The sequence below is a fragment of the Patagioenas fasciata genome, chromosome W (assembly GCF_037038585.1).
Source record: "Patagioenas fasciata isolate bPatFas1 chromosome W, bPatFas1.hap1, whole genome shotgun sequence".
Classification (NCBI taxonomy): Eukaryota; Metazoa; Chordata; class Aves; order Columbiformes; family Columbidae; genus Patagioenas; species Patagioenas fasciata.
The window spans coordinates 54,653,258-54,679,545 of record NC_092559.1 but is presented as its reverse complement, the minus strand read 5'-3'; the positions used below and the strand labels follow the sequence as shown (position 1 = coordinate 54,679,545).

Sequence of the window (26,288 nt, the reverse complement as noted above, 5' to 3'; positions counted from 1 at the left end):
AGCCTTTCCAAATAATTGTTTTGACCAACAAATGTCATCAATAATACACAGGATATTTCAAAAAGATGGACCCAATTTCAAAGGGAATTCAAATTTGGTCCATCTTTTTGAAACACCCTGTATAATTATACTATCCTGCAGGAAAAAAATTAACAATGCTAACCAGAAACTCTTGCAAGCTAGCTAATAAGCATTTTGTAAGTCTGAGCCTATATATGGGCTCATTTGGACAGGCAGGACTTGAATTGGTGAACATAATGCAAACCAAAAGTTGAGGGCTTTCAACCTGGCACAATGCCCTGGTTTGTGCATCTGGTTGAGTAGGAATGAGAGTTTTAAACATATTTACAGGAGTTATTTCACTGGTATAATCAAATATCCATTAGGGGGCACTGCCAGGATGCTCCACAGCAAAACCACTTGAAAAAAGAGCAAGGTTTAAAATTAATAAATAAAGAAATCACATTCACAGTTGGACTCAATTACATTCACTTTTGGGAGGAGGGGCTGTAGCCTTTCAACTGCATACGGATATAGTGCCTAAAGAGACATTCAAGTTTACAGCTTAAACACATTCTTTCCATATGAGAAAAAAGACTATATTCCTATTTCAATCTGCATGCAAAGCTCTTTAGTTTACTTACATAAGTCCTCAGTATGACTGTTTAAAACATCTTGCACTGTCTACTAAAATGGGAGGAGGTAAAGAATTGTAACTTAGACATAAATTGTCTTTTTCTAAAAATACTCATAAGTGAAAAAAAATGTTAGCAGATTTTAAGAATCAAAATTCACACACCACTACTGAAATTATATTCAGAGGACTCAAGACATTTACTTTTATGAAAAAAACAGTGCTCAAAGATTTTGTTAGCATGTTTTCATTCTTCCAAGTCTAACCCTAAAAAACAACCAACCCTGACTTTCCACAGCTGCAGTCACTAATGAAATTCAATTGCAAAACTACCATTTTTCAATAAAATGGTTATAACTTAGAGCAAAGATCAGGAACTTGAACTCAGCATGCATGAGGATGTAGTACAAAAAGCAATACTTACAACTCCAAATGAAACCTCTTGGTGTGAAGGATCATGGTTTAAGAACTGGAGAGGAGCTGAGGAAGTCAGTGTTGGTGGATGAGTTGATGGAGGGTAGGTAAAGCTTCCTATAGGAAGATGTTCTCCAAGCAGTTCTACTTCATTCTCTATCCTTTGAAGTGGCTAAAAGAAACACAGGGTTTGTTGTATTAATAGAAATCCAGTTTTTAAAATTTATTTTACTATAAAAAAGCCACAGCTCCAATTAGATATTCTGAGGAGCTGTGGAAATTTTATGGAGTTGTACTGGGCATAGATGTCAAGATTTTTGGGGGGGGGGGGGTGCTGTAGAGGTCTCCTCTGGGGAATGAGGTAAAGGGCTGCCTTGTGCCAGACAGCTGGTTCCAGCTGGATCAACAGTGGACACACTGCAGGCCAAAGCTGAGACAATCAGCAATGTTTGTGGTGCCTCTGTGAAAAACTATTTAAGAAAGGTCAAAAAAAAGCTCTGTCTGGAGAGTAGGAGGGAATAAAAAAGAGAAACAGCAAAGGAAACACCAAGGTCAGAGGAGAAGAATGAGAAGGAGGTGCTCCATGGCATCAGAACAGATATTCCCTGCAGCCCATGGAACAGATTGATATTTCCCAAAGGAACTGTGGTCCATTGAGAACCCATGCCAGAGCAGATTTACCTGATAAGATTGCAACGCATGGAAGAACACCCACTAGAGCAGAGGAAAGGTGTGAAAAGGAAGGTGCAGCAGAGAATGATTGCTATATACTGACCCTAATCCCCCACCCCTCCTCCCCCATGTGCTGCTTGGGCAGGGAGAATCTGGAGAAGAACCACCAGCAGTGGATGAGAATTGAATCAGGGATTGGATTACTTGAGAGAAGTTGACCCATGGGACCCGATGGACTATATCCAAGGGTGTTGAGGGAACTGGCCAATGTCCTTGCAGGGCTGCTCTCTATCATCTTTAAAAGGTTGTGGAGTTCAGGGGGAGATGCCTGACAACTGGAGAAAGGCAAACATTGCATTCATCAGCAAAAAAGGCCAAAAAGACAATCTGGGAAACTACAGACCACTCAACCTTACTTCAGTCTCTGGGAGGAACATGGAGTGAGTCTTGGAACATATTTCTGGGCACATGGAAGAGGGAACAGTCAGCATGGCTATAGAAAGGGTAAATCATATGATAAGGTGACTGGATTTGTGGATGAGGGGAGAGCAGTGGATGTAATTTACCTCAACTTCAGCAAGGCTTTTGACACTATCTTCCACAATTTTCTTGTAACCAAGTTTGGACATTACAGTCTGGATGAGTGGACAACCAGATGGATAAAATATGTTTGGATGATCAGGCTTAGATCATAGTGGTTAATGGGACATACTCTACCAAGATGCTGGTAAAAAGTGGTATACAAGAGGGACCTAGCCTATTTAACAACATTATCAGTAACCTTAAAGAGACAGAGTACTTGCTCATGAAGTATACAGCTGATAACAAATTGCAGAGAACAGTCCATATACTGGAAGGTAGGGCTGCCATACAGCAGGACATGGACAGGATGGAGAAATGGGCCAACAGGAACCTTATGATATTCAACAATAGGGGGGGGTCTGGAGCACAAGTCTTATGAGGAGCCATTGAGGGAACTGGGGCTGTTTAGCCTGGAGAACAGGAGGCTGAGGGGAGACCTTATCGCTCTCTACAACTACCTGAAAGGAGGTTGCAGCATGGAGGGTGTTGGTCTCTTCTCCCAAGTAGCAAGTGATAGGATGAGAGGAAATGGCCTCAAGTTGCACCAGGAAAGGTTCAGATTGGATATTAGGAAAAAATTCTTCATGGAAAGGGTTGTGAAACACTGGAACAGGCTGCCCATGGAAGTGGTTGAGTCACCAGCCCTGGGGATGTTTAAAAGACATATAGATGAGGTTTAGTGCTAGAGTTAGGTTATGGTTGGACTTGATGATCTTAAGGGTCTCTTCCAACCAAAATGATTCTATGATTCTATGAACAAGGACAAATGCCAAATACTGCACCTGGGAAGGAAAAACCCATCACGACAATCCAGACTGGGGAATGACTGGCTGTGAAGCAGCTCTGCTGAAAGGGGGCTGTATTAACAAACAGTAGCATAGCCAGTAGGTTGAGCAAAGTGATTATTCACCTTCTACTCAACACTTGTTAGACCTCATGTAGAATACTACATCCAGTTTAGGGCATTCAAATACCAAAAAAAGACGTTAAAGTAGAACAAGCTCAAAGGAGGACCACCAAGATGGTCATGGGACTGGAGCATTTGTCCTATTAGAAGAACTTGAGGGAACTGGGCTTTTTCTGCCAGGAGAAAAAAAGGCTTAGGGGAGGGGGGAAGGACACTTAACAACAGCCTTCCAATACCTGCAGAGGTTTGTTCAAGAAAATGGAGTCAGGCTCTTTACAGTGGTGTACAGTGGAAGGACAAGAGACAACGGGCATAAGTCAAAACAAAAGGTTCCAGGTAAATACAGAGAGAAGCTTTTTCACCATGACAACAGTCAAGCAGTAGAACAGGAACCTAGAGAGCTTATGTAGTCTCCATCTTTGAAGGTTTTCAAGACCCAACTGGCAAAAGCCCTGACAGCCTCACCTGACCTCATTGCTTATCCTGATTTCACAGAATCCCAGAATGTCAGGGGTTGGAAGGGACCTGGAAAGCTCATCCAGTGCAATTTCCCTGCTGGAGCAGGAACACCCAGCTGAGGTTCCACAGGAAGGTGTCCAGGCGGGTTTGAATGTCTGCAGAGAAGGAGACTCCACAACCTCCCTGGGCAGCCTGGGCCAGGCTCTGCCACCCTCACTGGGAAGAAGTTTCTTCTCAAATTTAAGTGGAACCTTTTGTGTTGCAGTTTGAACCCATTGCCCCTTGTCCTATCATTGGTTGTCACCAAGAAGAGCCTGGCCTCATCCTCCATTTGAACAGAAAGTTGAACTAGAGACATCCTGTGGTGTCTTCCAACCTGAATTATCCTCCGATCCTATGATCCCTTTCATCAGACTGCATATATAAGGCAGTAACTAACTTCCTTGATAGAGACGTTCTCAAACTGAAGAAAATAGTTTTACTTCACTACCATAAGGAATAATTGAAGGCACACTGATGTATGAAGAATTAAGAAGTTTCTTATGAAAAAAGTCAGCATTTCTCTGTGAAGCAATAATCTTCATCATAAACACTATTATTTATAAATAATCTATTGCCATGTTTAGGCTAGATACATTATTTTCAGGCTATACTTTTGCTATTAGGAAAGGTCAATTCAAATTTCTGCTCATTTTGGTCTCATTTTTCAGGAAAACCTTAACTCTACTATTTCACCCTTCTTTTCCCAGTACTGAATTCTACATGCTTCAAAACAGTCAGATATGAAAGTCATATTGTGGAACCAAAGGAAAAGGAAAATTGTTTCCCCATTCTGCTGAACAGTTTTTAAATAGTCAGCATTTTAAAGGCAATAATTCTTCTAGTAAGACTGGGCAGCAAAAATCAAGCTATCAAACAGAGCTAAAAGTTAACAAGGGAGTCTATTCCTGAAGCTAAAGTAGCAATCTAAGAAAGAAGCTCCAACATTTTCTGAGGGAAGACATCTTGATTATCAGAAAAAACTATACAGAACTGTTCCTCCATATTGAAATTATTACAATAGTGCCAACACCTGACATTTAACACAGCAGTATTTGTTACTGCTCAAAACAGTCTGAGCAGTATTTGTTAGTAAAACGGAAATTATTTTGTATTTCTGTATTAATGAAATATTGGTAAAGCTCCAAAGAAACAGGCACAAAGATGCCTGTCAGAAGATTAGTAAATAGAAATTACTGATCTCTGGCAGAAGATTAGTAAGCAGAAATTACAAAATGTAATTTTTTCCCTCGTGTCCAAAATACCATCTTCTCTCATGTTTGCGTAAGCCCTATTATGAAGGCATTAACTTTTCAGTCGAGTTTGGTTAAGTTAAAAGAGGCAATAATTTCTATAATCAGAAGAGAAAAGAGGTTCCAGTAGGCCGTAGAAGGTTTAAGTAATACTTTTCACACTAGTGTTTGGGGTGGATACAGTGATCCCTTTAATCAACTGTGAATTAATGTGGTAGAAGCATGCAGTATAAATAATGCTTTGTGCTTTCTGGTCTCTATACAAAGTTTTTTTCTCTGAGACCACTGCACTTAGGTCTCTATATTCTCTTTTACTTTCTGGAAGAACAGCACCTGCAGAACCAGTATATGAAGCAAACTTATGTCAGACTGACAGGAGTACAGGCCTCCAGGGAAATGGAGTAGGCAACAGCTGAGGAAATCTTAAAAGAATCAAAATTAATTTCAAAACAATACTTTTTTTTTTTTCTTCAGACTAAGTCTTGCTCAGGTAGCACTACTACAAAACCCTGTTACTTACTCTAAATCAGATCCACTTGTTCTCTCAACCAGAATGTTATTAGAAGGACAAGAGCATTATTTGCTGATCAACTCCCAAATACTTTAGGAGAGGGGATAAGAAGTATTACTTACTGAATGTGACTGCTGTGCTTGGAAGGGAACAAATTGCCCTGGAGGTGGCAGATGAGACGGGTGATGTGGAGAAAGGTGAGGAGGATGCAAAAGGAATGGGTCGTTAGAAATCAGAGGTGGGAACGCTGCATATGGTACTGGTAGATGTTGGACTGAGCACGCCTGAAGCATCTGAAAGAAAAATTAATATTTTTACATCTATAGTGAAAGGAGATTATTAAAAGAAAGCAGTCCACTTACCCTTAGCTTACAAAAACAACCCATGCAATAATTAATTCAGAAATTCAATGAACAGTGATTCTTGTACATAACAGGGTCTAAAAGTGTGATGCTACCAGCTACACTTGCAAGGTGTAAAGGTCCTTTTACTTCAGATGAAGTCTATAGAAGTTGGGGGTGTTCACTCTGCATTATTAGGCACAGATTCCCAAGGGGGGAGCAGGTATACTTACCATAGTAGCTTTTATTCTTCCCAAATGTTACATTTACAGACACATGCCAAGAAAACAATCACTAGTTGGAACTGAAAGACTCCTAAACATCAGATTGTGCCCTAAACAACTCTGTTGCCTGAGGTTGAGCCCCTTCTCTTCCTTCCCATCTTGCTGGTACCTGCTGTCCCCTCTCCTCTGTCCTGGGACTTTGAGGTGATCTGTTAAAAGAAAATGGTGTCCATCCACCATAACGGCAAGGCTGTGGCTGTAACACAGAGAAGCACTACAGCCTACCCATGCTGACATCTCCCCCCAAACAGACCTTCTAAGGACCGATAAAGCTGTCCAGACCTCAGGCTGCATGGAGCTCCAGTATCTGGAAGTCCCCCTAGCACCTGAAGGCAGTGGTGGATATCATAGCTGCACAAAGGTGTCCATCATGAAAAACTATTTGGACAGGTAACTATGTAAGATGAGGAGGTTAACAGGCAGCCGGAGATTCTGGGAACATGAACAGGAGGTCAATACAAGGTATTGTGCACTGTCCTGGGCTGAAAAACAGTCCTGCCTTAACGCTGTGCAAGGAGTGTAAGTGGAGTGACTACATCAGCGGACAAAGGAAGGGCTACGGATGTTGTCTATCTGGACTTCTGTAAGGTCTTTGACATGTTCCCCTACAACATCCTTCTCTCTAAATTGGAGCAATATAGATTTCATGGGTGGACTGCTGAGTGGATAAGGAATTGGTTGGATGGTCACATCCAGAGAGTAGTGGTCAATGGCATAATGTCCGGATGGAGGTCAGTGACGACTGATGTCCTTCAAGGGTCTGTATTGGGACCAGTACTGTTTAATGTATTCATCAATGACATGGACAGTGGGATCGAGTGCACCCTCAGCAAGTTTGCAGATGACACCAAGCTGAGTGGTGCAGTTGACACGCCTGAGGGACAGGATGCCATCCACAGGGACCTGGACAAGCTCAAGAAGTGGACTCATGTGAACCTCATGAGGTTCAACAAGGCCAAGTGCAAGGTCCTGCACCTGGGTCAGGGCAATCCCTAGTATCAACACAGGCAGGAGGATGAAGGGACTGAGAGCTGCTCTGAGAAGAACATCTTGAGGGTACTGGTGGCTGAAAAGCTGGACATGAGGCTGGACAATAGGATGACCATGAGCCAGCACTGTGCCCTTGTGGCCAGGAAGGCCAATGGCATCCTCGGATGTATTACAAGGGGGGTGGTCAGTAGATCGAGAGAGGTCCTCCTTTCCCTCTACTCCACCCTGGTGAGACCCCATCTGGAATATTGTGTCCAGTTCTGGACCCCTCAGTTCCAGAAGGACAGGGAACTGCTGGAGAGGGTCCAGCGTAGGGCAACAAGGATGATTAAGGGAGTAGAGCACCTCCCTTATGAAGAAAGGCTGAGGGAGCTGGGTCTCTTTAGTTTGGAGAGGAGACTGAGGGGTGACCTTATTAATGTTTATGAATATATAAAGGGTGAGTGCCATGAGAATGGAGCCAGGCTCTTCTCGGTGGCAAACAATGATAGGACAAGGAGTAATGGGATCAAGCTGGAACACAAGAGGTTCCACTTAAATTTGAGAAAAAACTTCTTCTCAGTGAGGGTGACAGAGCACTGGAACAGGCTGCCCAGGGAGGTTGTGGAGTCTCCTACTCTGGAGACATTCAAAGCCCGCCTGGACACATTCCTGTGCGACCTCACCTAGGTGTTCCTGCTCCAGCAGGGGGATTGGACTAGATGATCTTTCGAGGTCCCTTCCAGTTCCAAACATACTGTGATACTGTGATACTGTGATGAGATGGCAATGTGCATTTGCAGCCCAGAAAGCCAACCATATCCTGAGCTGCATACAAAGAAGTATGGCCAGCAGGTCAAGGGAGATGATTCTGTCTCTCTGCTCTGGTGAAACCCCACCTGGACTTTTGTGTCCAGCTCTGTAGTCTTCAATACAGGGAAGACATGGACCTGTTGGAGCAGGTCCAGAGGAGGACCACAAAACTATCAGAGAGCTGGAACCCTTCTCCTGTGAGGACAGGCTGAGTCAGTTGGGGTTGTTCAGCCTGGAGAAGAAAAGGTTTCTGGGAGACCTTATTATGGCCTTTCAATACTTAAATGAGGCATATAAGACAAATGAGGACAGTCTGTTACAATAAGTCAAGGAGTAATGGTTTTAATCAAAAGGAAGATAGAATCTGACTAGATATAAGGAAGAATTTTTTTATAATGAGGGTAGTGAGACAATGGAACAGGTTTCCCAGAGAAGTTGTGGATGCCCCACCCTTGGAAAAATTCAAGACCATGTTGGACTGGGGTCAGAGCAACCTGATCTAGTTGAAGATGTCCCTGGTCATTGCAGGGGGGTTGAGCTAGATGACCTTTGAAGGTCCCTTCCAACCCAAACTGTTCTATGATTCTATGGCTCTATGAAGGTAAGCCTGAATTCATCCTCAAGCTGACTGACACAAGTAACTCATAAGATAAAGGAGACTGGAAATTTGTCTCTGCTCGGACTAGAAGGAAGAACCTTCCCTGATCCCCTGAAGTGCCCCTGCACTAGAAATTAAACAGCACATGAGTAATGGACAGGATCCAGGAAAAGCCTACCATGAAAAGTTGATCCAACCACCCATCTGCTTCAGAACCAGTGCCAGATTCCTTACTGAGAGGTGCCAAGGCACCCATTTGCCATCCAGAGAAGTCTGCTGCCTACAAGGAGCTCGCATTTGTGACATCCCTCAGAGGTTGCCTAGCCTGGTGAACCCTGCAAATTATCATCTGCAGTCAGAGGAAGGGGTTCAGGAAGGAGGAGAAGAATTGATGAGGTGAATGCCTGGCTGTGTGGCTGGTACCATACTCAAGGTTTTGGCTTCTAAGTTCATGGATCTACCTTTGAGAAGATGGGTCTGCTGGGAGCTGATGGGATTCACCTCACCAGTTGGGGCAAGAGGTTCACAGAATCTCATTGTCACAGAATGGCTGGGATTGGAAGGGACCTCTGGAGATCATCTAGTTCAACCCACCTGCTAAAGCAGGTTCACCTAGAGCAGATCACACAGGAATGTGTCCAGGTGGGATTTGAATGTCTCCAGAGAAGGAGACTCCACAACCTCTCTGGGCAGCCTGGTCCAGGCTCTGGCATCCTCAAAGTAAAGAAGTTTCTCCTCATATTCAGATGGAACCTCTTATGCTTCAGTCTGTGCCCGTTATTCCTCATCCTGTTGTTGGGCATCACTGAAAAGAGTCTGGTCCCATCCTCTTGTCACCCATCCTTGAGATATTTATAAGCATAAATAAGATCCACTCTCAGCCTTCTCTTCTCCAGGCTGAACAGACCCAACTCTCTCAGCCTTTCCTCATAAGAAAGATGCTCCAGACACCTAATCATATCTGTAGCCCTCTGCTGGACTCTTTCTTAGACTGAGGAGCCCAGAACTGGACACAGTACTCCAGATGCAGCCTCACCAGGGCAGAGTAGAGGTGGAGGATCACCTCTCTTGACCTGTTGGTCACACTTTTTCTAATGCCCCCCAGGATACCATTGGCCTTCTTGGCCACAAGGGCACATTGCTGGCTCATGGCTGAGGCTACACTCTGATGAAACAGGTCATTGATGAACAGGTCCAACAGGACTGGACCCATTGCTGACCCCTGGGGAACACCACTAGCTACAGGACTCCAACCAGACTCTGCACCATTGATCACAACCCTCTGAGCTTTGCCGTCCAACTGGTTCTCAATCCATCTCACTGTCCACTCCTCCAACCCATACTTCCTGAGCTTGCCTATGAAGATGTTGTGGGACATAATGTCAAAAGCCTTGCTGAAGTCAAAGTAGACAACATCCACTGCTCTCCCCTTGTCTACCCAGCCAGTCATGCCATCATAGAAAGCTATCAGGTTGGTCAAACATGATTTGCCCTTTGGTCAATCCATGCTGACTACTTCTGATGACCTCCTTTTCCTCCACATGCTTGGAGATGACACCCAGAATGAATTGTCCCATCACCTTTTCAGGAATGGAGGTGAGGCTGACTGGCCTGTAGTTTCCCGGGTCCTCCTTCTTGCCCTTTTTGAAGACTGGAGTGACATTGGCTTTCTTCCAGTCCTCAGACATCTATCTTGTTCTCCAAGACCTTTTCAAGATGATGGAGAGCAGCTTAGCAATAACATCTGCCAGCTCTCTCAGCACTTGAGGAAAACAGAAGATTAAGTAATACATTGTTTAGAAGCAGAGCGCTTAGCTTATGTTTTACTAGTAATTAATAGATGTATTGTGAGTAAGAAACTAATCAATTATAACTAACTACATGAATTATTTCTTAGTATAGATGTATTGTATGTTAAAAATTTCCAAAAATTGTAATTAATATGTAACAATTGTGTGAATATAAGCAACGCAAGTGCATCCAGTCATTGGAGCACTTCTGGAGAATAATTCCCAGTGATCCCCAGTGCTGTCAATAAAGAATGCTGCTTAACAGTATAATTGATTCTGCTGTTAAGTTTATTTCTTTGTTCCAGGGAGATGGGGGAGTTACAGTCAGTACATAACAGTTCCTCTCTGCAGCTCCTTACTCCTCATGCTTTTCCACTGTTCCAGCGTGGGTCCTCTCTATGGGCTGCAGTCCTTCAGGAAAAAAAAAATTGTTCCAACTTGGGTTCTCCACAGGCCACAGTTCCTATCAGGGGGGTACTCCATGGGCTGCAGGGGAATCTCTAGCACCTGGAACACCCCCTCCCCCTCCTTCTTCTTTGACCTTGGTGTTCCCTCTGCTGTTTCTCAATCTTTTTTCTCTCTTCCACTGCCTGTCTGGTGTTTTTGCCCTTGCTGAAATACGTTTTTACAGAGGTGCCACCAACTTTGCTGACTGTCTCATCTTTGGCCTGCAGTGGGTCCATTGGGGAAGCTGGCTGGAACTGGCTGTGTCTGGCACAGGGCAGCCTTTGACTTCTTCTTACAGAGGCCACCCCTGCAGCATACCTCCCTGCCAAAACCTTGCCAAGTAAACCAAATACAATTTGTCACATGAACATTTTCCTATGCAAAACATCCCAATAAATTAGCTATTTTTTAAACACACTGTCCATGAATGTTTGTGCAACACATCCTTAGAGTCAAGAGCGATTAGTGTGGATCACAGCAGAAAGAGGAAGCCAACAGATGCAGCAGTTTGTGCAGCAGTTTCTGGGCTCTGCTTCTCTGAGGTCTTCTTGAGATCTCCTTGCATTTCTGGGCACTTTCTATGGGATCTGGAAAATCCTGGGAACCCTCAGAGAAAATTCAGGGTTCCTGGTGCTGTCCATTGAGGCTAATGATAAGGTAAGGTCAGCTCCTAACAAAGTCAGCTGTCCTCATCAAATGGTGCCCACAGCCTTTGTTCTAGCTGACCCCTGATTAGGGAAGGTCAAGCACCTTTTTAGCTACTACTGGGGAGAGGCCTAAACAGCTCCCAGACTGTGGTGAAGAGAGCAACTAGATGTGGCAGTTTGTATAACAGGGCACAGGTCTTGGACATCTTTGACAGATCATGGAGAACAGGAGAGGTGCCTGAGGACTGGAAGAAAGCTAATGTCACTCCAGCCTTGAAAAGGGCAAAAGGGCAAAAAAGAGGACCCAGGAAACTACAGGCCTTTTCAAGATGATGGAGCACAACTTAGCAATAATATCTGCCAGCTCTCTCAGCACTCGTGGGTGCATCCCATCGGGGCCCGTGGATTTGTGAGTATCCAGTTTGCTAACCTGATCCTCCTCAACCAAGGGAAAGTCTTCCTTTCTCCAGGCTTTCTGTCTTACCTCCAGGGTCTGGGATTCCTGAGGGCCAGTCTTAGCAGTAAAGACATGCAAAGAAGGTATTCAGTAACTCTGCCTTCTCTGTATCCTCTGTCACCAGAGCACTCACCTCATTCAGCAGCAGACCTACATTTTCCCTAATGTTCCTTTTGCTGCTGCTGATGGTCTTTGCTAACAAACTGACTAGACTTATAAGGGGAGCTTTAAACTGGATTTATCAGGGGAAGGGGATGGAGTTTTGAGTAACAAAGAGTCAGGGCCTGCTGATGCATTAGGAACTGTGGGAATGGCAGGACGCACGGCTCCAGCCACCCGGATGATAAAGGAAGATCAGTAGTAACATGACCATCTGGACAGTCAAAGTAGACTAATACTAACATGATTAAATCACAGCAATCAGTCAAAACAAGGTGGCCTTGACAGGTTACACAAGACTGTGTGTTTGTAAGGAGTGATAGCCCAGGCTGGTGAGAATGACATCTCGGGCCGGAACACTGGATGTATGTCAAGTGAGTGTTGGGCCTGGGCGTGTGTATTTGGAATAACATTTTTTTTAAAAAAACATCCTGTTTAACCTCTTGGTCCAGGCCCATATCTGTAAAGCTATAAATGGAGAAAGGCTAATTAAAGAAGGCTCAGCTCTGCCTGGCTCTGCTCTCACTGCTAACAAGAACTCTGTGTCTGTGCGTCTCTGTCTGCGTTTCTGTATGCGTGTCTGTATGTATGTGTCATTGTCATCACTGCAAGGAACCAACAGGGAAATATCAGAAATGCTACAAAGGGATTAGGGCTTGTTCCTCCAAAAATGTGACTGGGTCAACAGCCCAACTGAAGTGCCTCTATACCAATGTACACAGATTTGGCTAACAAACAGGAGGAGCTGGAAGCCATTGTGCAGCTAGAAAGCTATGATACAATTGCAGTCACTGAATCTTGGTGGGATGAATCACACAACTGGAGCGCTACAATTGACAGATATAAACTGTTCAGGAGGGGTGAGGGAGTTGCCCCCATGTAAAAAAACAACTGATTGACTGCACAGAGCTGTCTTTGAAAGACAGCGATGAAGAGGTTGAGAGCTGAAGGGTAAAAATTAGGGACCAAGCCGACAAAGGAAGTCTTGTTGCTGGTGTTTACTACAAGCTGCCCAATCAAGGGGAGCCTGTTGAAGCAGCATCCTTACTTCAACTACAGGAAGCATCATGCTTGCAGGTTCTGATCCCACTGGGGGACTTGAGTCACCCTGACTCCTCCTGGAAAAGCAGCACAGCAAGCTATTGGAGTGCACTGAGGAGAAGTTCTTAATCCAGGTAATAGACAGCCCAACCAGCGGAGAAGTATTACTTGACCTGTTGCTCACCAACACAGATGAACTAATTGGAGAGGTCAAGATTGGTGGTAGCCTGGGCCGCAGCGATGATGCCCTGGTGGAATTCACAGTCTTGAGGCATATGGGCCAGGTGAAGAGTAAAGTCAAGATCCTGAATTTCAGGATTTCAGGAGAGCAAACTTTCACTTGTTTAAGGAATTAGTGGATGGGACCCCTCCCCCCCCCCCCCCCTCGGGAAACTGCCCTCAGAGATAAAGGAGCTGAACAGAGTTGACAGCTCATTAAGGACATTTTTCTTAGAGCACAAGAGCTCTCAATTCCCATGTGTAAGAAATCAGGCAAGGAAGGCAGGAGGCTAGCATGGCTGAGTAAGGACCTCTTGGTCAAACTAAACTGTAAGAAGGAAATGCACAGGCAGTGGAACCAGGGACACGTATCCTGGGAAGAGTATAGGGATGCTGCCTGGGAGCGTAGGGATGAGATCAGGAAGGCTAAGGCAATGCTGGAGCTGAATTTGGCAAGGGATATGAAGAATAATAAGAAGGGCTTTTAGAGTTACAAAGTCAGAAAGGTACTTTTCTAGGTACAAAGTCAGAAAATGAGATAGGGGACCTGGTGACAACCAACATGGAGAAGATTGAGGTGCTCATCAGCTTTTTTTGCCTCTGTTTTCACTGGCAATTGCTCTTCACACATCTCTCGAGACCCTGAATCTCAAGGCAGGGACTAGGGGAATGAAGTCCCTCCCATCACAGGAGAAGATCAGGTTTGAGACCACCTGAGGAACCTGAACATACACACGGGACCTGACAAGATGCATCCCAGGGTCTGAAGGGAATTGGCAGATGTAGGCACTAAGCCGCTTTCCATCATATTTGAAAAGACATGGCAGTCAGGTGAAGTCCCCAGACTGGAAAAAGAGAAACATCACACCCATTTTTAAAAAGGGTAAAAAAAGACAACCCTGGGAACTGCTGACGAGTCAGCCTCATCTCTGTGACTGGTAAGATCATGGAATGGATCCACCTGGAAGACATGTTGAATCATGTGAAAGAAAGGGAGGTGATCAGAGACAGCCAACATGGCTTCATCAAAGGCAAGTTGTGCCTGACTAGTCTCGTGACTTTCTGTGATGGAGTGACTGCATTGGCGGAGAAGGGAAGAGCTAAGGATGTAATCTACCTGGAGTTCTGTAGGGCCTTTGGCATGGTCCCACCAAACATCCTTGTTTCTAAATTGGAGAAATATCTGTTTGATGGATGGACTGTTAGATGGATAAGGAATTGGCTGGATGACTGCATCCAATGAGTTACAGTCAATGACTCGATGTCCAAGTGGAAACTAGTAATGAGTGGTGCTCCTCAGAGATCTGCACTGGGACCAGTACTGTTTAATCTCTTCATCAATGATATAGTGGGATCAAGTGTACTCTCAGCAAGTTTGCAGATGACACCAAGCTGAGCAGTGTAGTTGATACACTTGAGGGACAGGATGCCATCCAGAGGGACCTGGACAGGCTTGAGGAGTGGGCCCATGAGAACCTCCTGAAGTTCAACAAGGTCAAGTGCAAGGTTCTGCACCTGGGACAGGGCAACCCCCAATATCAATCTAGTCTGGGGGATGAAGGGATTGAGAGCAGCCCTGTAGAGAAGGACTTGGGGTACTGGTGCATGAAAGACTGAATATGGGCCAGCAATGTACTGTTAAATTACTGTTTAATCTCTTCATCCATGACATAGTGGGATCAAGTGTACTCTCAGCAAGTTTGCAGATGATGCCAAGCTGAGTGGTGCAGTTGATTTGCTTGAGGGAAGGGATGCCATCCAGAAGGACCTTGACAGGCTTGAGAAATGGGCTCATGTAAACCTCATCAAATTCAGCAAGGCTCTTACTGTTTAACCCCAGCTAGCAATCAAAACCATGATAGCTGCTCTCTCACTCTCTTCCCCTCTCCAAATATGGGAGAGAATAGAAAGGAAAGGGAGGAACTCATGGACTGAGATAAACACAGTTTAATAAAATAACAAAATAATACTAATATACCTACTACTAATATATATATATATAATGGAAATATAAAATAAAAGATACTGAATGCAATTCTTCACAAACATCATCTGAGCTGAGCAGTCAGTCATGGGAAGAGAGCACTCCGGTCCCCAACAGCTGATCCCAGAGAGAGCGAGAGAGAAAAGACCAAAAAGTTAGGAAGGCCCAGAGGCCCTCTGGAAAATGGCAGAATGGCAAAAGGCTGAACTAAAAGAATTCCTGAAAAGAACTCAGCTGAAATGGAGCAGAACTGGAATGGGTCTCCCTGAGCTGGAAAGCCTGACTCTCATTAAATATGAAGCATGATGCTAATGTCATGGAATATTCTCATTGATCAGTCTGGATGGCAGTCAAGGTCTGCCCTATCTATGCCCCCCTTCCTAGCTGCCTCACGCCTGCAGATAGAGAGCCCAGAAAGACCTTGGTGCCTAGACAACAGCTAAGACACAAATAAGTTCTGACATTCCCTTTGTTCCAACTCAAAAACACTGGAAAGTTACTTGACGAAAACTATTACCTGTCCAAGGGTGTTGTCTTCTTGTTCTCAAACTAAATCCAAACAATGACCATGCTAGCTATGAAAAAGAAGTTTCTAACTGCATGAAGAAAATAAACTCAGTTTCAGTCAAACCAGCACAAAGGCCAAGTGCAAGGTCCTGCATCTGGCTCGGGCCAATCCCAAATATCAGTACAGACTGTGGGATGAATGGATTGAGAGCACTCCTGCAGAGAAGGATTTGGGCATACTGGTGGATGAAAAATTGGACAAGAGCCGGAATGTGCACTTGTAGCCCAGAAAGCCAGTTATATCCTGGGTTGCATAAAAAGAAGCATGACCAGCAGGTTGAGGGAGCTGATTCTCCCCAACTGGAATACTGCATCAAGTTCTGGGGCCCCCAGTACAAGAAAGACATGGACCTGTTAGAGCGGGTCCAGAGGAGGACCACAAAAATGATCAGAGGGCTGGAACACCTCTCCTATGAGGACAGGCTGAGAGAGTTGGGGTTGTTCAGCTTGGAGAAGAGAAGGCTCCAGGGAGACCTTATTGCAGCCTTTCAATATGTTAAGGGGGCTTATAAGAAAGACAGAGAAAGACTTTTTGCCAGGGTCTGTAGTGACAGGACAAGGGGCAACAGTTTTAAACTGAAACAGTGTAGATCTAGATTGGATAAAAGGAATAATTTTTTTACGATGAGGGTGGTGAGACACTGGAACAGGTTGTCCAGAGAAGCTGTGAATGCCTCATCATTGGAAGTGTTCAAGGTCAGGTTGGGCGGGGCTTTGAGCAACCTGATCTAGTGAAGCTGTCCCTGCCCATGGCAGGGGGGTTGGACCTTTGAAGGTCCTTTCCAACTCAAATCATTCTGTGAGTCTATGATCTAAGTTATAACTAGCCTTAAAAGTTCTGCTCATTTCCATGTTTTGAGGGAAGCCTTATGCTCTGGAGTGAAAACTCATCTTCTGACCTATGAAGGCATCACCCAGAGACAGAGTTTCCAGTAAAAGCAGACCTCTTTTCTGTGAAGTTACATGTCCAAAATATACTGTGAGTCACTAAAGTTTGAACTCTCAAGAATCAAGGTGGTGATAGGGAGAAGAGAAAATCACTTCATGGAAGTGCTCAATTTCACTTCCAGCTCTACACATCCAGGAACAAGACCCCAAATTTAAATTCTTTCAACTGCTTTTTTAGTCAGCCACCAGAATATCTGGCATTTCTTTTATGTTTCTGACCATTAAAAGTGCAAATCAAAAAGAACTTTGGAAAAATAAGCATCAATTCTCTTTTGTAAATGGGTGGGAATAGTGCAAGAATGGCAAGGATAATTGTAAATACGCTCAAGCGACTGCAGCTGGGGTGTAGAAAAACACATAACTCACAAGTAGAACCTCTGTGTTTAGATAACAGGCCTGTCAAAAAAGTCGAAAAGGCACCTTATCATACATCCTTGAGATTGCTTTAGGCAAAGATCAAAGCAGTGTGAAAAACTGCGCCTGCGTGAATCCCTATATACAGGCCAAAACGAGCAGGCTCATTGATCTTCACCAAGGGCTGAATTCTGTAGTGCCTGTGTCTCCACTTGTGTGACCTCTGCCCGGGAGCTTAAGTGCTGTTTCAGAGATTCCACAGTTAGAGAGGTAACAAAAATAAATTAGCTCTTTGTGTTGCATCTGTCACCTCTAGTTGTTCCTGCGACCTACCTGCGTTGGCTCACACCTTTGCTGTGCTCAGCAGTTGCTAGAAACAGCCATGCCATGGTTTGCAAAAAGGTCGGGAACTGGGGAGGCTGTGCCAGTGCGTCCCAGCATTCATTCTGGGACGGTCCAGTATGGAGCGCTGGACACCCCCCACCCCCCCACCCCCGTGGGTACTTATCTGGCTAAATTGGCTCTGCTGGAGGCATGCCCTGAGACTGATGAGGTGCTGATTACCCCCCAGGCAACCAAAACGGCTATGCGCATGCTATGCGCATGTTGGCGTCACCGCATAGTCATTGAATTCTTCTTGCAAGTTAGTGGGGAGATTGGGATGGTTATTCATTACCGGTCTTAGAGCTCTTGACTGTGAAGTTGTTGCACTGCAGAGTAAAATAAGAGAACAGGAAAAGGAGGTTGGGATTTTACTGGATGCAAAGGTGATCTCGCAAGAAATAATTACTGTTCAAGCAGAGCAGTGCTGTGAGCTGCAAGATAATGTAGACCGGTTGGTAGCCTGTATTGCTAAGAAACAAAGGGATAAATATGGAAAGAGTAAGTTTCTGAGTTCTCAGATTCGTGCTCTCACCACAAAATGATCTTGGAGTCCAGAGGAATGGGATGGACATATTTGCAGTGAATCCTCAGACCCCGATATTGAGTTTGAATTGAGGGAGGTGGTGGGAGCACAACCCCCCAAATGATGCGGCAGCAGGAACAAGCAGATGTGGGGGGAGCAGGTTGTGCATACTTACACTCTGAAAGAGTTAAGGGAATTTTCAGAGATCGCTCAACAGAAGAGTGGGGAAGGAATACTGGCACGGGTTTTGCCAGCTTGGGATAGTGGAGCTGCATCTACCCATTTATTAGCAGATGAAAAAATGTATTAAGCCCTATAGCCAATGATGATCAGATACGACAACGATATGCTCAGCTGCAAACTGTCAGAGGTCCGGACAGGCAAGATATTATTGCACCTGCGCTATATCACTGTTTGCGTGCAGCAGTTTTAACAGCATATGCTGAACCTCTTGAATTGGTGTTGTCCCGTGGAAATTGGTGCACAATAGAGAAGGATATTGATTTAGTGCGGCAGATGGGGGTGGCATACGCATTGATTATGGGATCTGATCTGGACAGGGTAGCAGTGACAAGTATTAAAATGCAGCTTCTGAGAGGAGTGCCTGCCTCACTAATACTCGTGATTCTGCCAGCAGTGACAAATGCTACAGGTAATGCAGGCACTCTAGCAAATGTCTTGATGGGATCTGGGGCTGTAATTTCAGAACCCTCTGTTTGGTTGGTGAATAATGGCATGTATAATTGCATATATACTTGTTTTGACTATCTACACATTTGGATACTAGGAGAAATTTCCAGAGGTGGTGCATTTGTGCCATCTAAACCCAGGTGAATCTACTTCGGGAGAAAAACTGTTAGTCACTCAATAACATGGACCTCATATTTACATATGTATGTGCATATATATATGTGTGTGTGTATATATATATATATATATATATATATATATATCACAGTATGTTTGGGATTGGAAGGGACCTCAAAAGATCATCTAGTCCAATCCCCCTGCTGGAGCAGGAACGCCTAGGTGAGGTCGCACAGGAATGTGTCCAGGCGGGCTTTGAATGTCTCCAGGGAAGGAGACTCCACAACCTCTCTGGGTAGCCTGTTCCAGTGCTCTGTTACCCTCACTGAGAAGAAGTTCTTTCTCAAATTTAAGTGGAACCTCTTGTGTTCCAGCTTGATCCCATTGCCCCTTGTCCTATCATTGTTTGCCACTGAGAAGAGCCTGACTCCATCCTCATGGCACTCACCCTTTATATATTTATAAACATTAATAAGGTCACCCCTCAGTCTCCTCTTCTCCAAACTAAAGAGCCCCAGCTCCCTCAGCCTTTCTTCATAAGGGAGATGCTCCACTCCCTTAATCATCTTTGTTGCCCTACGCTGGACCCTCTCCAGCAGTTCCCTGTCCTTCTTGAACTGAGGGGCCCAGAACTGGACACAATATTCCAGATGGGGTCTCACCAGGGCGGAGTAGAGGGGAAGGAGGACCTCTCTCGATCTACTGACCACCCCCCTTGTAATACACCCAAGGATGCCATTAGCCTTCCTGGCCACAAGGGCACAGTGCTGGCTCATGGTCATCCTGTTGTCCACCAGGACCCCCAGGTCCCTTTCCCTTACACTGCTCTCTAATAGGTCATGCCCCAACCTATACTGGAACTTGGGATTGTTCCTGCCCAGATGCAGGACTCTACACTTTCCCTTGTTAAATTCCATCAGATTATCCCCCGCCCAACTCTCCAGCCTGTCCAGGTCCCGCTGGATGGCGGCACAGCCTTCTGGCGTGTCAGCCACTCCTCCCAGCTTAGTGTCATCAGCAAACTTGCTGATAGTACACTCAATTCCCTCGTCTAAATCATTAATGAATATATTGAATAATATTGGCCCCAGTACTGACCCCTGAGGCACTGCACTAGATACTGGCCTCCAACTGGACTCCGCACCATTGACCACCACTCTCTGGCTTCTCTCTTTAAGCCAGTTTGCAACCCACCTCACTACTCTATTGTCGAGACCACACCTCCTCAATTTAGCTGTGAGGATGCTGTGAGGGACTGTGTCAAAGGCTTTACTGAAGTCAAGGTAGACCACATCCACCGCTCTGCCATCATCCATCCACCTTGTTACATTCTCATAAAAGGCTATGAGGTTGGTCAAGCATGACTTACCCTTGGTAAAGCCATGCTGACTGCCCCTAATGACCCTCTTATCCCTGATGTGCCTTGAGATGGCACCAAGGATAAGCTGTTCCATTACTTTCCCAGGGACAGAGGTGAGGCTGACCGGTCTATAATTACCCGGGTCCTCCTTCTTGCCCTTTTTAAAGACTGGAGTGACATTTGCTTTCCTCCAATCCTCGGGCACCTCTCCCGTTTCCCAAGACTTGGCAAAAATGATGGATAGCGGTCTAGCAATGACTTCAGTCAGCTCCCTCAGCACCCGCGGATGCATCCCATCTGGACCCATGGATTTATGGACGTCCAGACTACTTAATTGTTCCCTAACCCAGTCCTCATCGACTAAAGCAAACTCCTCCATTAACCTGGCTTCATCCGGGGTCTCAGGGGTACAGGGTTCCCCAGGACATCCTCCAGCGGAGTAGACAGAGACAAAGGCGGCATTCAGCAATTCTGCCTTCTCTGTGTCTTCTGCCACCAGGGCACCCACCTCATTCATCAGTGGGCCTACATTGCCTCTGGTATTAGTTTTATCTGCTATGTATTTGAAAAAGTTCTTCTTGCTGTCCTTGACCCCATATACACACACACACACACACAAACAACACATGCTGTCAGGGTCCTGAGTATATCAACAGGCCTTAGTTGCCCTGATCAGCCTCACCTGGGACCTCTAACCCATAACCCCTGCCCATGGCCCCAGGACCTCCATTTAAACTCAGGCCTGGGCCTTTACTTCCTGTTTAAGCTACATTGATGGACCACGTGTTTCAACTTTTATTATAGTTGTGCCCGTCTATGAAGCTTCAGCTATAGACTGATTTCCCAGCTTGACTTTAGACCACGCTCATCACCACAAACTTGTCTGGTGATATGGACTCTCAGTTGATCCTAGCTTCCATCTCCAGACTTGCCTTTCTTGGGTGTTTGTGCTGGGTCAGCTGAGATAGGGTTAATTTCCACAGGAAGCTGGAGGATGACACAGCCAGGACAGCTCACCCAGAACTAAGCCAAAGGGATATTCAATACCATATAAGGTCATGCTCAGTTATAAAAGGGGGGCTGGTCAGGGGGGAGTCTCCTGCTGCAAGGGAGTGTGGTGGTCTGGGATGTTCTAGGTTCTCTCTGGAACACGTGGTTCAGTGCTATTGTGTTTCCAGTGCTAGCTGCTGTCCAGGATGGTGGGAGGTTTCTGCGCAGACTGTCATCAGGAATCCACTTGCTGCTTTGGAGGAGGCAAGCTCCAGTTTTGGAATTACCATCTGGTGAGAGGTTGCACTGTGTATCCATCACTCTGTATATTTTTTCATTATTGTTGTTGTTGCTTATTTGTTTGGTTTTATTTCTTTTTCCTTTTTTCACTAAACTACAACAGTGTTGTGGGACAGGGCCCTAGCTGTAGAGGCCCTTGCCCTCCCAAACTTATTATCATGCTCGGATCCATGTTCCTTAGGGAAGTTGTCTCCGAGCTTTTTTATCACACACCCCATCAATAAAATTTTCTGAGCATGTGCTCCCAATATATGTATATGTATTTTCATGTACTACTGTACTAATATATTATGTACATTATAAAACATACACAGAAAATAAAAATTAAAAAGTATGAGAGAAATATGAAAAGAACAATATTGTTCTGCACTCACTATATAAAAAAAATGTTTTTCAGTGAGAGGACTGCAATTGAATATACTTCATTATTTTTTAAAATCTTGGTTTATCACTGTGATACAATGATTTGAAGGTCTAGTTCTAAGTTCAGTTTATTTCAATACTTGGTTTTAATTGTTGTCATAGCTGAAAAAGTTACCTCAGAAAGAAACATACATAGATCCAAATGGAAGAAGTGCATCACTGGCTGTACTTACTAAATCATGGCACTCATTTTTCAATCCCATCTACCAGTTATACAAAATATTTCTTAAAATTGTGAAAGAAAAGGTGCTAACTGCAATACCACAACCTAGAAGAATCAACACTACCTGAGGCTATGAGCTTTTACCTCAGAGTCAGTGTGTCCTGAAGACCCAACCTAAGCCAGCGCTTATCAGCTGAGAACACCCCATACTGATGATAAAACAATAGGAGATTTACCCTTCAAAAAAAAAAAAAAAAAACAGGCATATAACCACAGCCAGAACAGCAATTGACCAGAATCCAGCATAGCCCCCACACACCTGCATGTGACATCAGGTTAGAACAGTGAAGATTAACACACCACTGACCATATGTCCACACCACCTGCACAGGACAAACATGTACTGACCCTGCATAGGACAAGTATGTACCGATTACATGAGCAATAGTAACTGATTAGCCCACCCCTTAACATGAGTAATTTGATTGGTCTACACAACTGTATTGTAACATATAAAAACTCTGCTTTCCTCTATATTGGGTCCTCCATGCATTAGGCTGGGGTACCACTATGCACATACCTAAAATAAAAGAATAAATTCCCCAGATAATTCTATACTAAATATCCTTGCTTCCTTCCTCAGTCTGCGAAGAACTGACTTTTAAAAAATTTGGCTGGTAAATTTTCATCTTCTCTGATGATGTCAATCTGTTGTTTTTGCAAACTAGTCAGAAGATGCTGCATTTTTATGTTTTTGACAAATAGGTTCAAAACCCACTGAAACTCTTCCTTGGGAAATTTTTAATTAGGCTACAAAATTTTGTTTCCAAGTGAATCAAGCTTTATCAAGAAATGAAGAGGAGTAGAAGACCCAGCTGTACTCTCTCCTACTGAAAGCATATAGTTCTTATTAGAAAACACAAGCCACATTATGGTCAGTATGCATGACTGCAAAGATGGTAAGAAGATATCGTTTATGATCATATTCCAATAGCAAAAGTGCAGTCACAACCTCATTTACTGTGGTCATGGCTCCAAATTGAACTTTATACCAAACTGATACAGTTCAAGATTAATCTGATCTAAATACTAATTTTCCTCAAATGATTTGAAATAAATAGTGAATGTGCAGGTACAAGATAACATTGTATTCTATAACATATGTAGGAGGTACTTTTGGAAATATGAAAACACAATTCATCAGTTTATATAATAGCTAAGAATAAATAAAGATTATTATAGCATTAATGTATATTAAGGGTACTGCATAAAGATTATCAAGCAACACTCTGTGATGTGTGTTCTGCAAGATATTAGGGTATTTTTAAATGTCCTTCAGGCTTTGAAATCTATCGCCTTAATCCAGTTGTTCAGTAGTAAGAAACAAAATGTATTTCTCACCTAATATTATGAGAACATGTCAACCAAGTCTCCACTTTACAGTGTTATGTTCTGAAATAATTTTCAATTTCATTATTTTTAAGTAGAGTTAGAATGTGCAATGATCTCTGGTACTAAAAATAAGTGACCATTACAATTCTAGAAAGTCTTTTCAGAAGTTTATTGACAAATTTTAATTTTACACACTGACTTTTCCAGACCGTGTCCCAAAGAGTGACAGAGCGAGAGAGATGCAGAGAGAAAGTGAGGTGGGGGGGCAAGGGAGAAAGCAGAAGAAAGATAGGATGAGAGAAAGGCAGAGAGAAAGAGTGCAAGAGGGAGACAAAGAGAGCAAGAGAGGGGCAAGAGACAGGAAGAGAGGGAGAGAAAAAGAAGGGGTGGAGGAAAGATAAGAGGGCAAACATGAGACTGAGAGCAAGAAAGAAATAAGAGGAAGAAAGATAAATAGAAGAATAAAGGAAGAAAAAGAAAGCAGAATGAAAAAGAAAGAATGAGGGAGATACATCGAGAGAGAATGAGAGCGAGAAAGAGCGTAATCGAGAGAGAGTGCACAAAAGTGTGAGAAAGTGGAAGGCAGTGGAGAAGAGGGAGTGAGAAAGAGCAAAAGGTAGAATGAGGAAGAAAGGGCACCAGCAAGAGACAAAGAGAGAGACGGAGACAGACATGAGACAGACACAGGGAGTCATGTGCATGCAAATGCAGAGAGAGAGAGAGGAGGGCACACAGACAGAGGAAGACAAAGAGGCATGTGCAGACAGATGCAGAGGAGTCCAGACAGACGCACGCACACAAAGATTCAGAGGAAGAGAGAATGCACAGGAACACGAATGCAGAGTGACAAAGAGAGAGAAACAGGTACATGCATAGACACAGAGACAGAGAACCACGTGAACAGACACAAAGGAAGAGAGAGACGTGTGCATGCAGATGCAGAGAGACACAGGGGGAGGAGGGAGACACCTGCACACACATATGAGGAGAGGTGTGTGTGAACACCAATGTGGAGAGAGACAGAGAGGTATCTGCACACAGGCATGAAAAGAGACACGCAGAAAGACAGATGCAGAGATGCGCTCGTGCACACATGCAGAGAGAGACGTGTGCACAAAGATGGAGAGGAAGAGAGGAAGATGCGAACACACAGATGCAGACAAAGAGAAGCAAACAGATAAGTACACACACAGACATAATGGAAGAGAGGCAGAGGGGCACACAGAGATGCAGAGAGATGTGCCCGCACACAGACAAACATGCACAGAGGCAAAGAGACAGAGATCCACATGCACACAGAGACACACAGGGCAGGGGGGAGAGATGCATGCATGCACAGATGCAGAGGAAGAGAGACTGGCAGATGTTTGCACAGACAAACAAAGAGGAAGAGAGATAGAGACAGAGAAGCATGTGCAGAGACACAGAGGAAGAGACAGAGATGCATGCACACACATACACAGAAAGACATTCTCATTAACCACCACCCCCCTTCCCGGCCATCCTTTGATATTTACACAGGTATCATTCCCTTAGTCTATGGACTACCCTTCTAAAATGTCCATAAAATATCTATTCAGTTCATTTATTCCATGACTTTGGGTTGAATCTGTTATGGTGTTCACTCAGGACAGGAGAAGTAGTGTGTTGTGTGGAGTTATTGGGCACCAAAGTCAGCTCAGGTTGGTTCACTACTGCACTTGCACTGCTTCTTGTGAGGCACGTCCTCCATTGGTCTGGGTGGTTCCTGCTACTTCCTACAACATACAACTCATGGCTTACAACAATTTAAAGGTATATCCATTACAATCTCCGCCCCTGGTGCCTTTGGACCAAGTTATAGCGTTTAACATTGCAATGAACTCTTGCCCTTGCTCCTAGCTTGGCTAGCAACAAGGGGTTCCTGTTATAATACCTTTGGCATATGACAGCCACAGCCGTGGCAACATACAGCATCATATAACACTGGCATCATACAGCAATGACACCATGCAACCCAATTCATGGGTTATTTTCACCCAAGATTAAATCCCCTTGAGGAACACATCCTTCACCATCCTTCACCATCCTTCTGCATTACCACACAGTAGAGGAACCCCTCAGCTTAGTGACACAGCTCCAGGAGGGCGTGAGTAGGCTGAGGATTATCAGGGAGTGCGAGAGGGAGACAGACCAGTGGAGTCGCATCCAATCTTTCCTGAGGCAGGCCCAGCAGGTAGACAGGGCACACAGTACAGAGGACTCCCTACTCTCTCTGTGCATGGTGCAATGTAGTGACTTGAGGGATAAGGGGCAATGGCACCATGTTCCTGACCGGCACAGAAGGAGAAGGGTCAATGCTGTGACAACCTCACCTTCCCAGGTTCCCTTGCAAAACAGGTATGAGGTTCTGCAAGTGGAACCAAACGACAATATTGAGGAAGGTGGTTCAACTAAACTGGAAGTGCTGCAGAGGATAAGTCACCCTCCACCCTCCATTGAAACAGCTGCTGTAAAGAAAAAAACAGGCGGATTGTGGTCATAGGAGACTCCCTTCTAAAGGGAACAGAAGGCCCAATATGCAGGTCAGACTCACTTCTTAGGGAAGTCTGCTGCTTCCCTGGGGCCAGGGTCAAAGACATAAAGAGAAAACTTCCTGCCCTTCTATGGCCCTCAGATTATTATCCGTTATTGATTTTTCAGGTAGGAAGCAATGAGGTTGCAATGGGAAATCCAAGAGCAATCAAGAAGGACTTCAGGGTCTTGGGATGACTGGTCAAGGGATCAGGAGCACAAGTAGTGTGCTCCTCTTTTCTTCTAGTTGCAGGGAACAACAAGGGAAGAAACAGGGAGAGCCAGCAGATCAATAACTGGCTCT

The 26,288-nt window shown here is 44.5% G+C and overlaps 1 protein-coding gene across 4 annotated transcripts in view; it reads right to left on the bottom strand.

Moving 5' to 3' along the window:
• The window catches only part of LOC136114614 (E3 ubiquitin-protein ligase RNF38-like), a 189,501-nt gene that overhangs the window by 13,740 nt on the left and 149,473 nt on the right, over window positions 1-26,288 (bottom strand). For all 4 annotated transcript variants that reach the window (XM_065860004.2, XM_065860005.2, XM_065860008.2 and 1 more), the window contains 2 exons: window positions 5,594-5,764; window positions 1,059-1,220 (listed from right to left, as the gene is read on the bottom strand). In XM_065860004.2, the coding sequence (XP_065716076.1) occupies window positions 1,059-1,220; window positions 5,594-5,764 (333 nt within the window). The remainder of the gene's footprint in view (window positions 1-1,058; window positions 1,221-5,593; window positions 5,765-26,288) is intronic.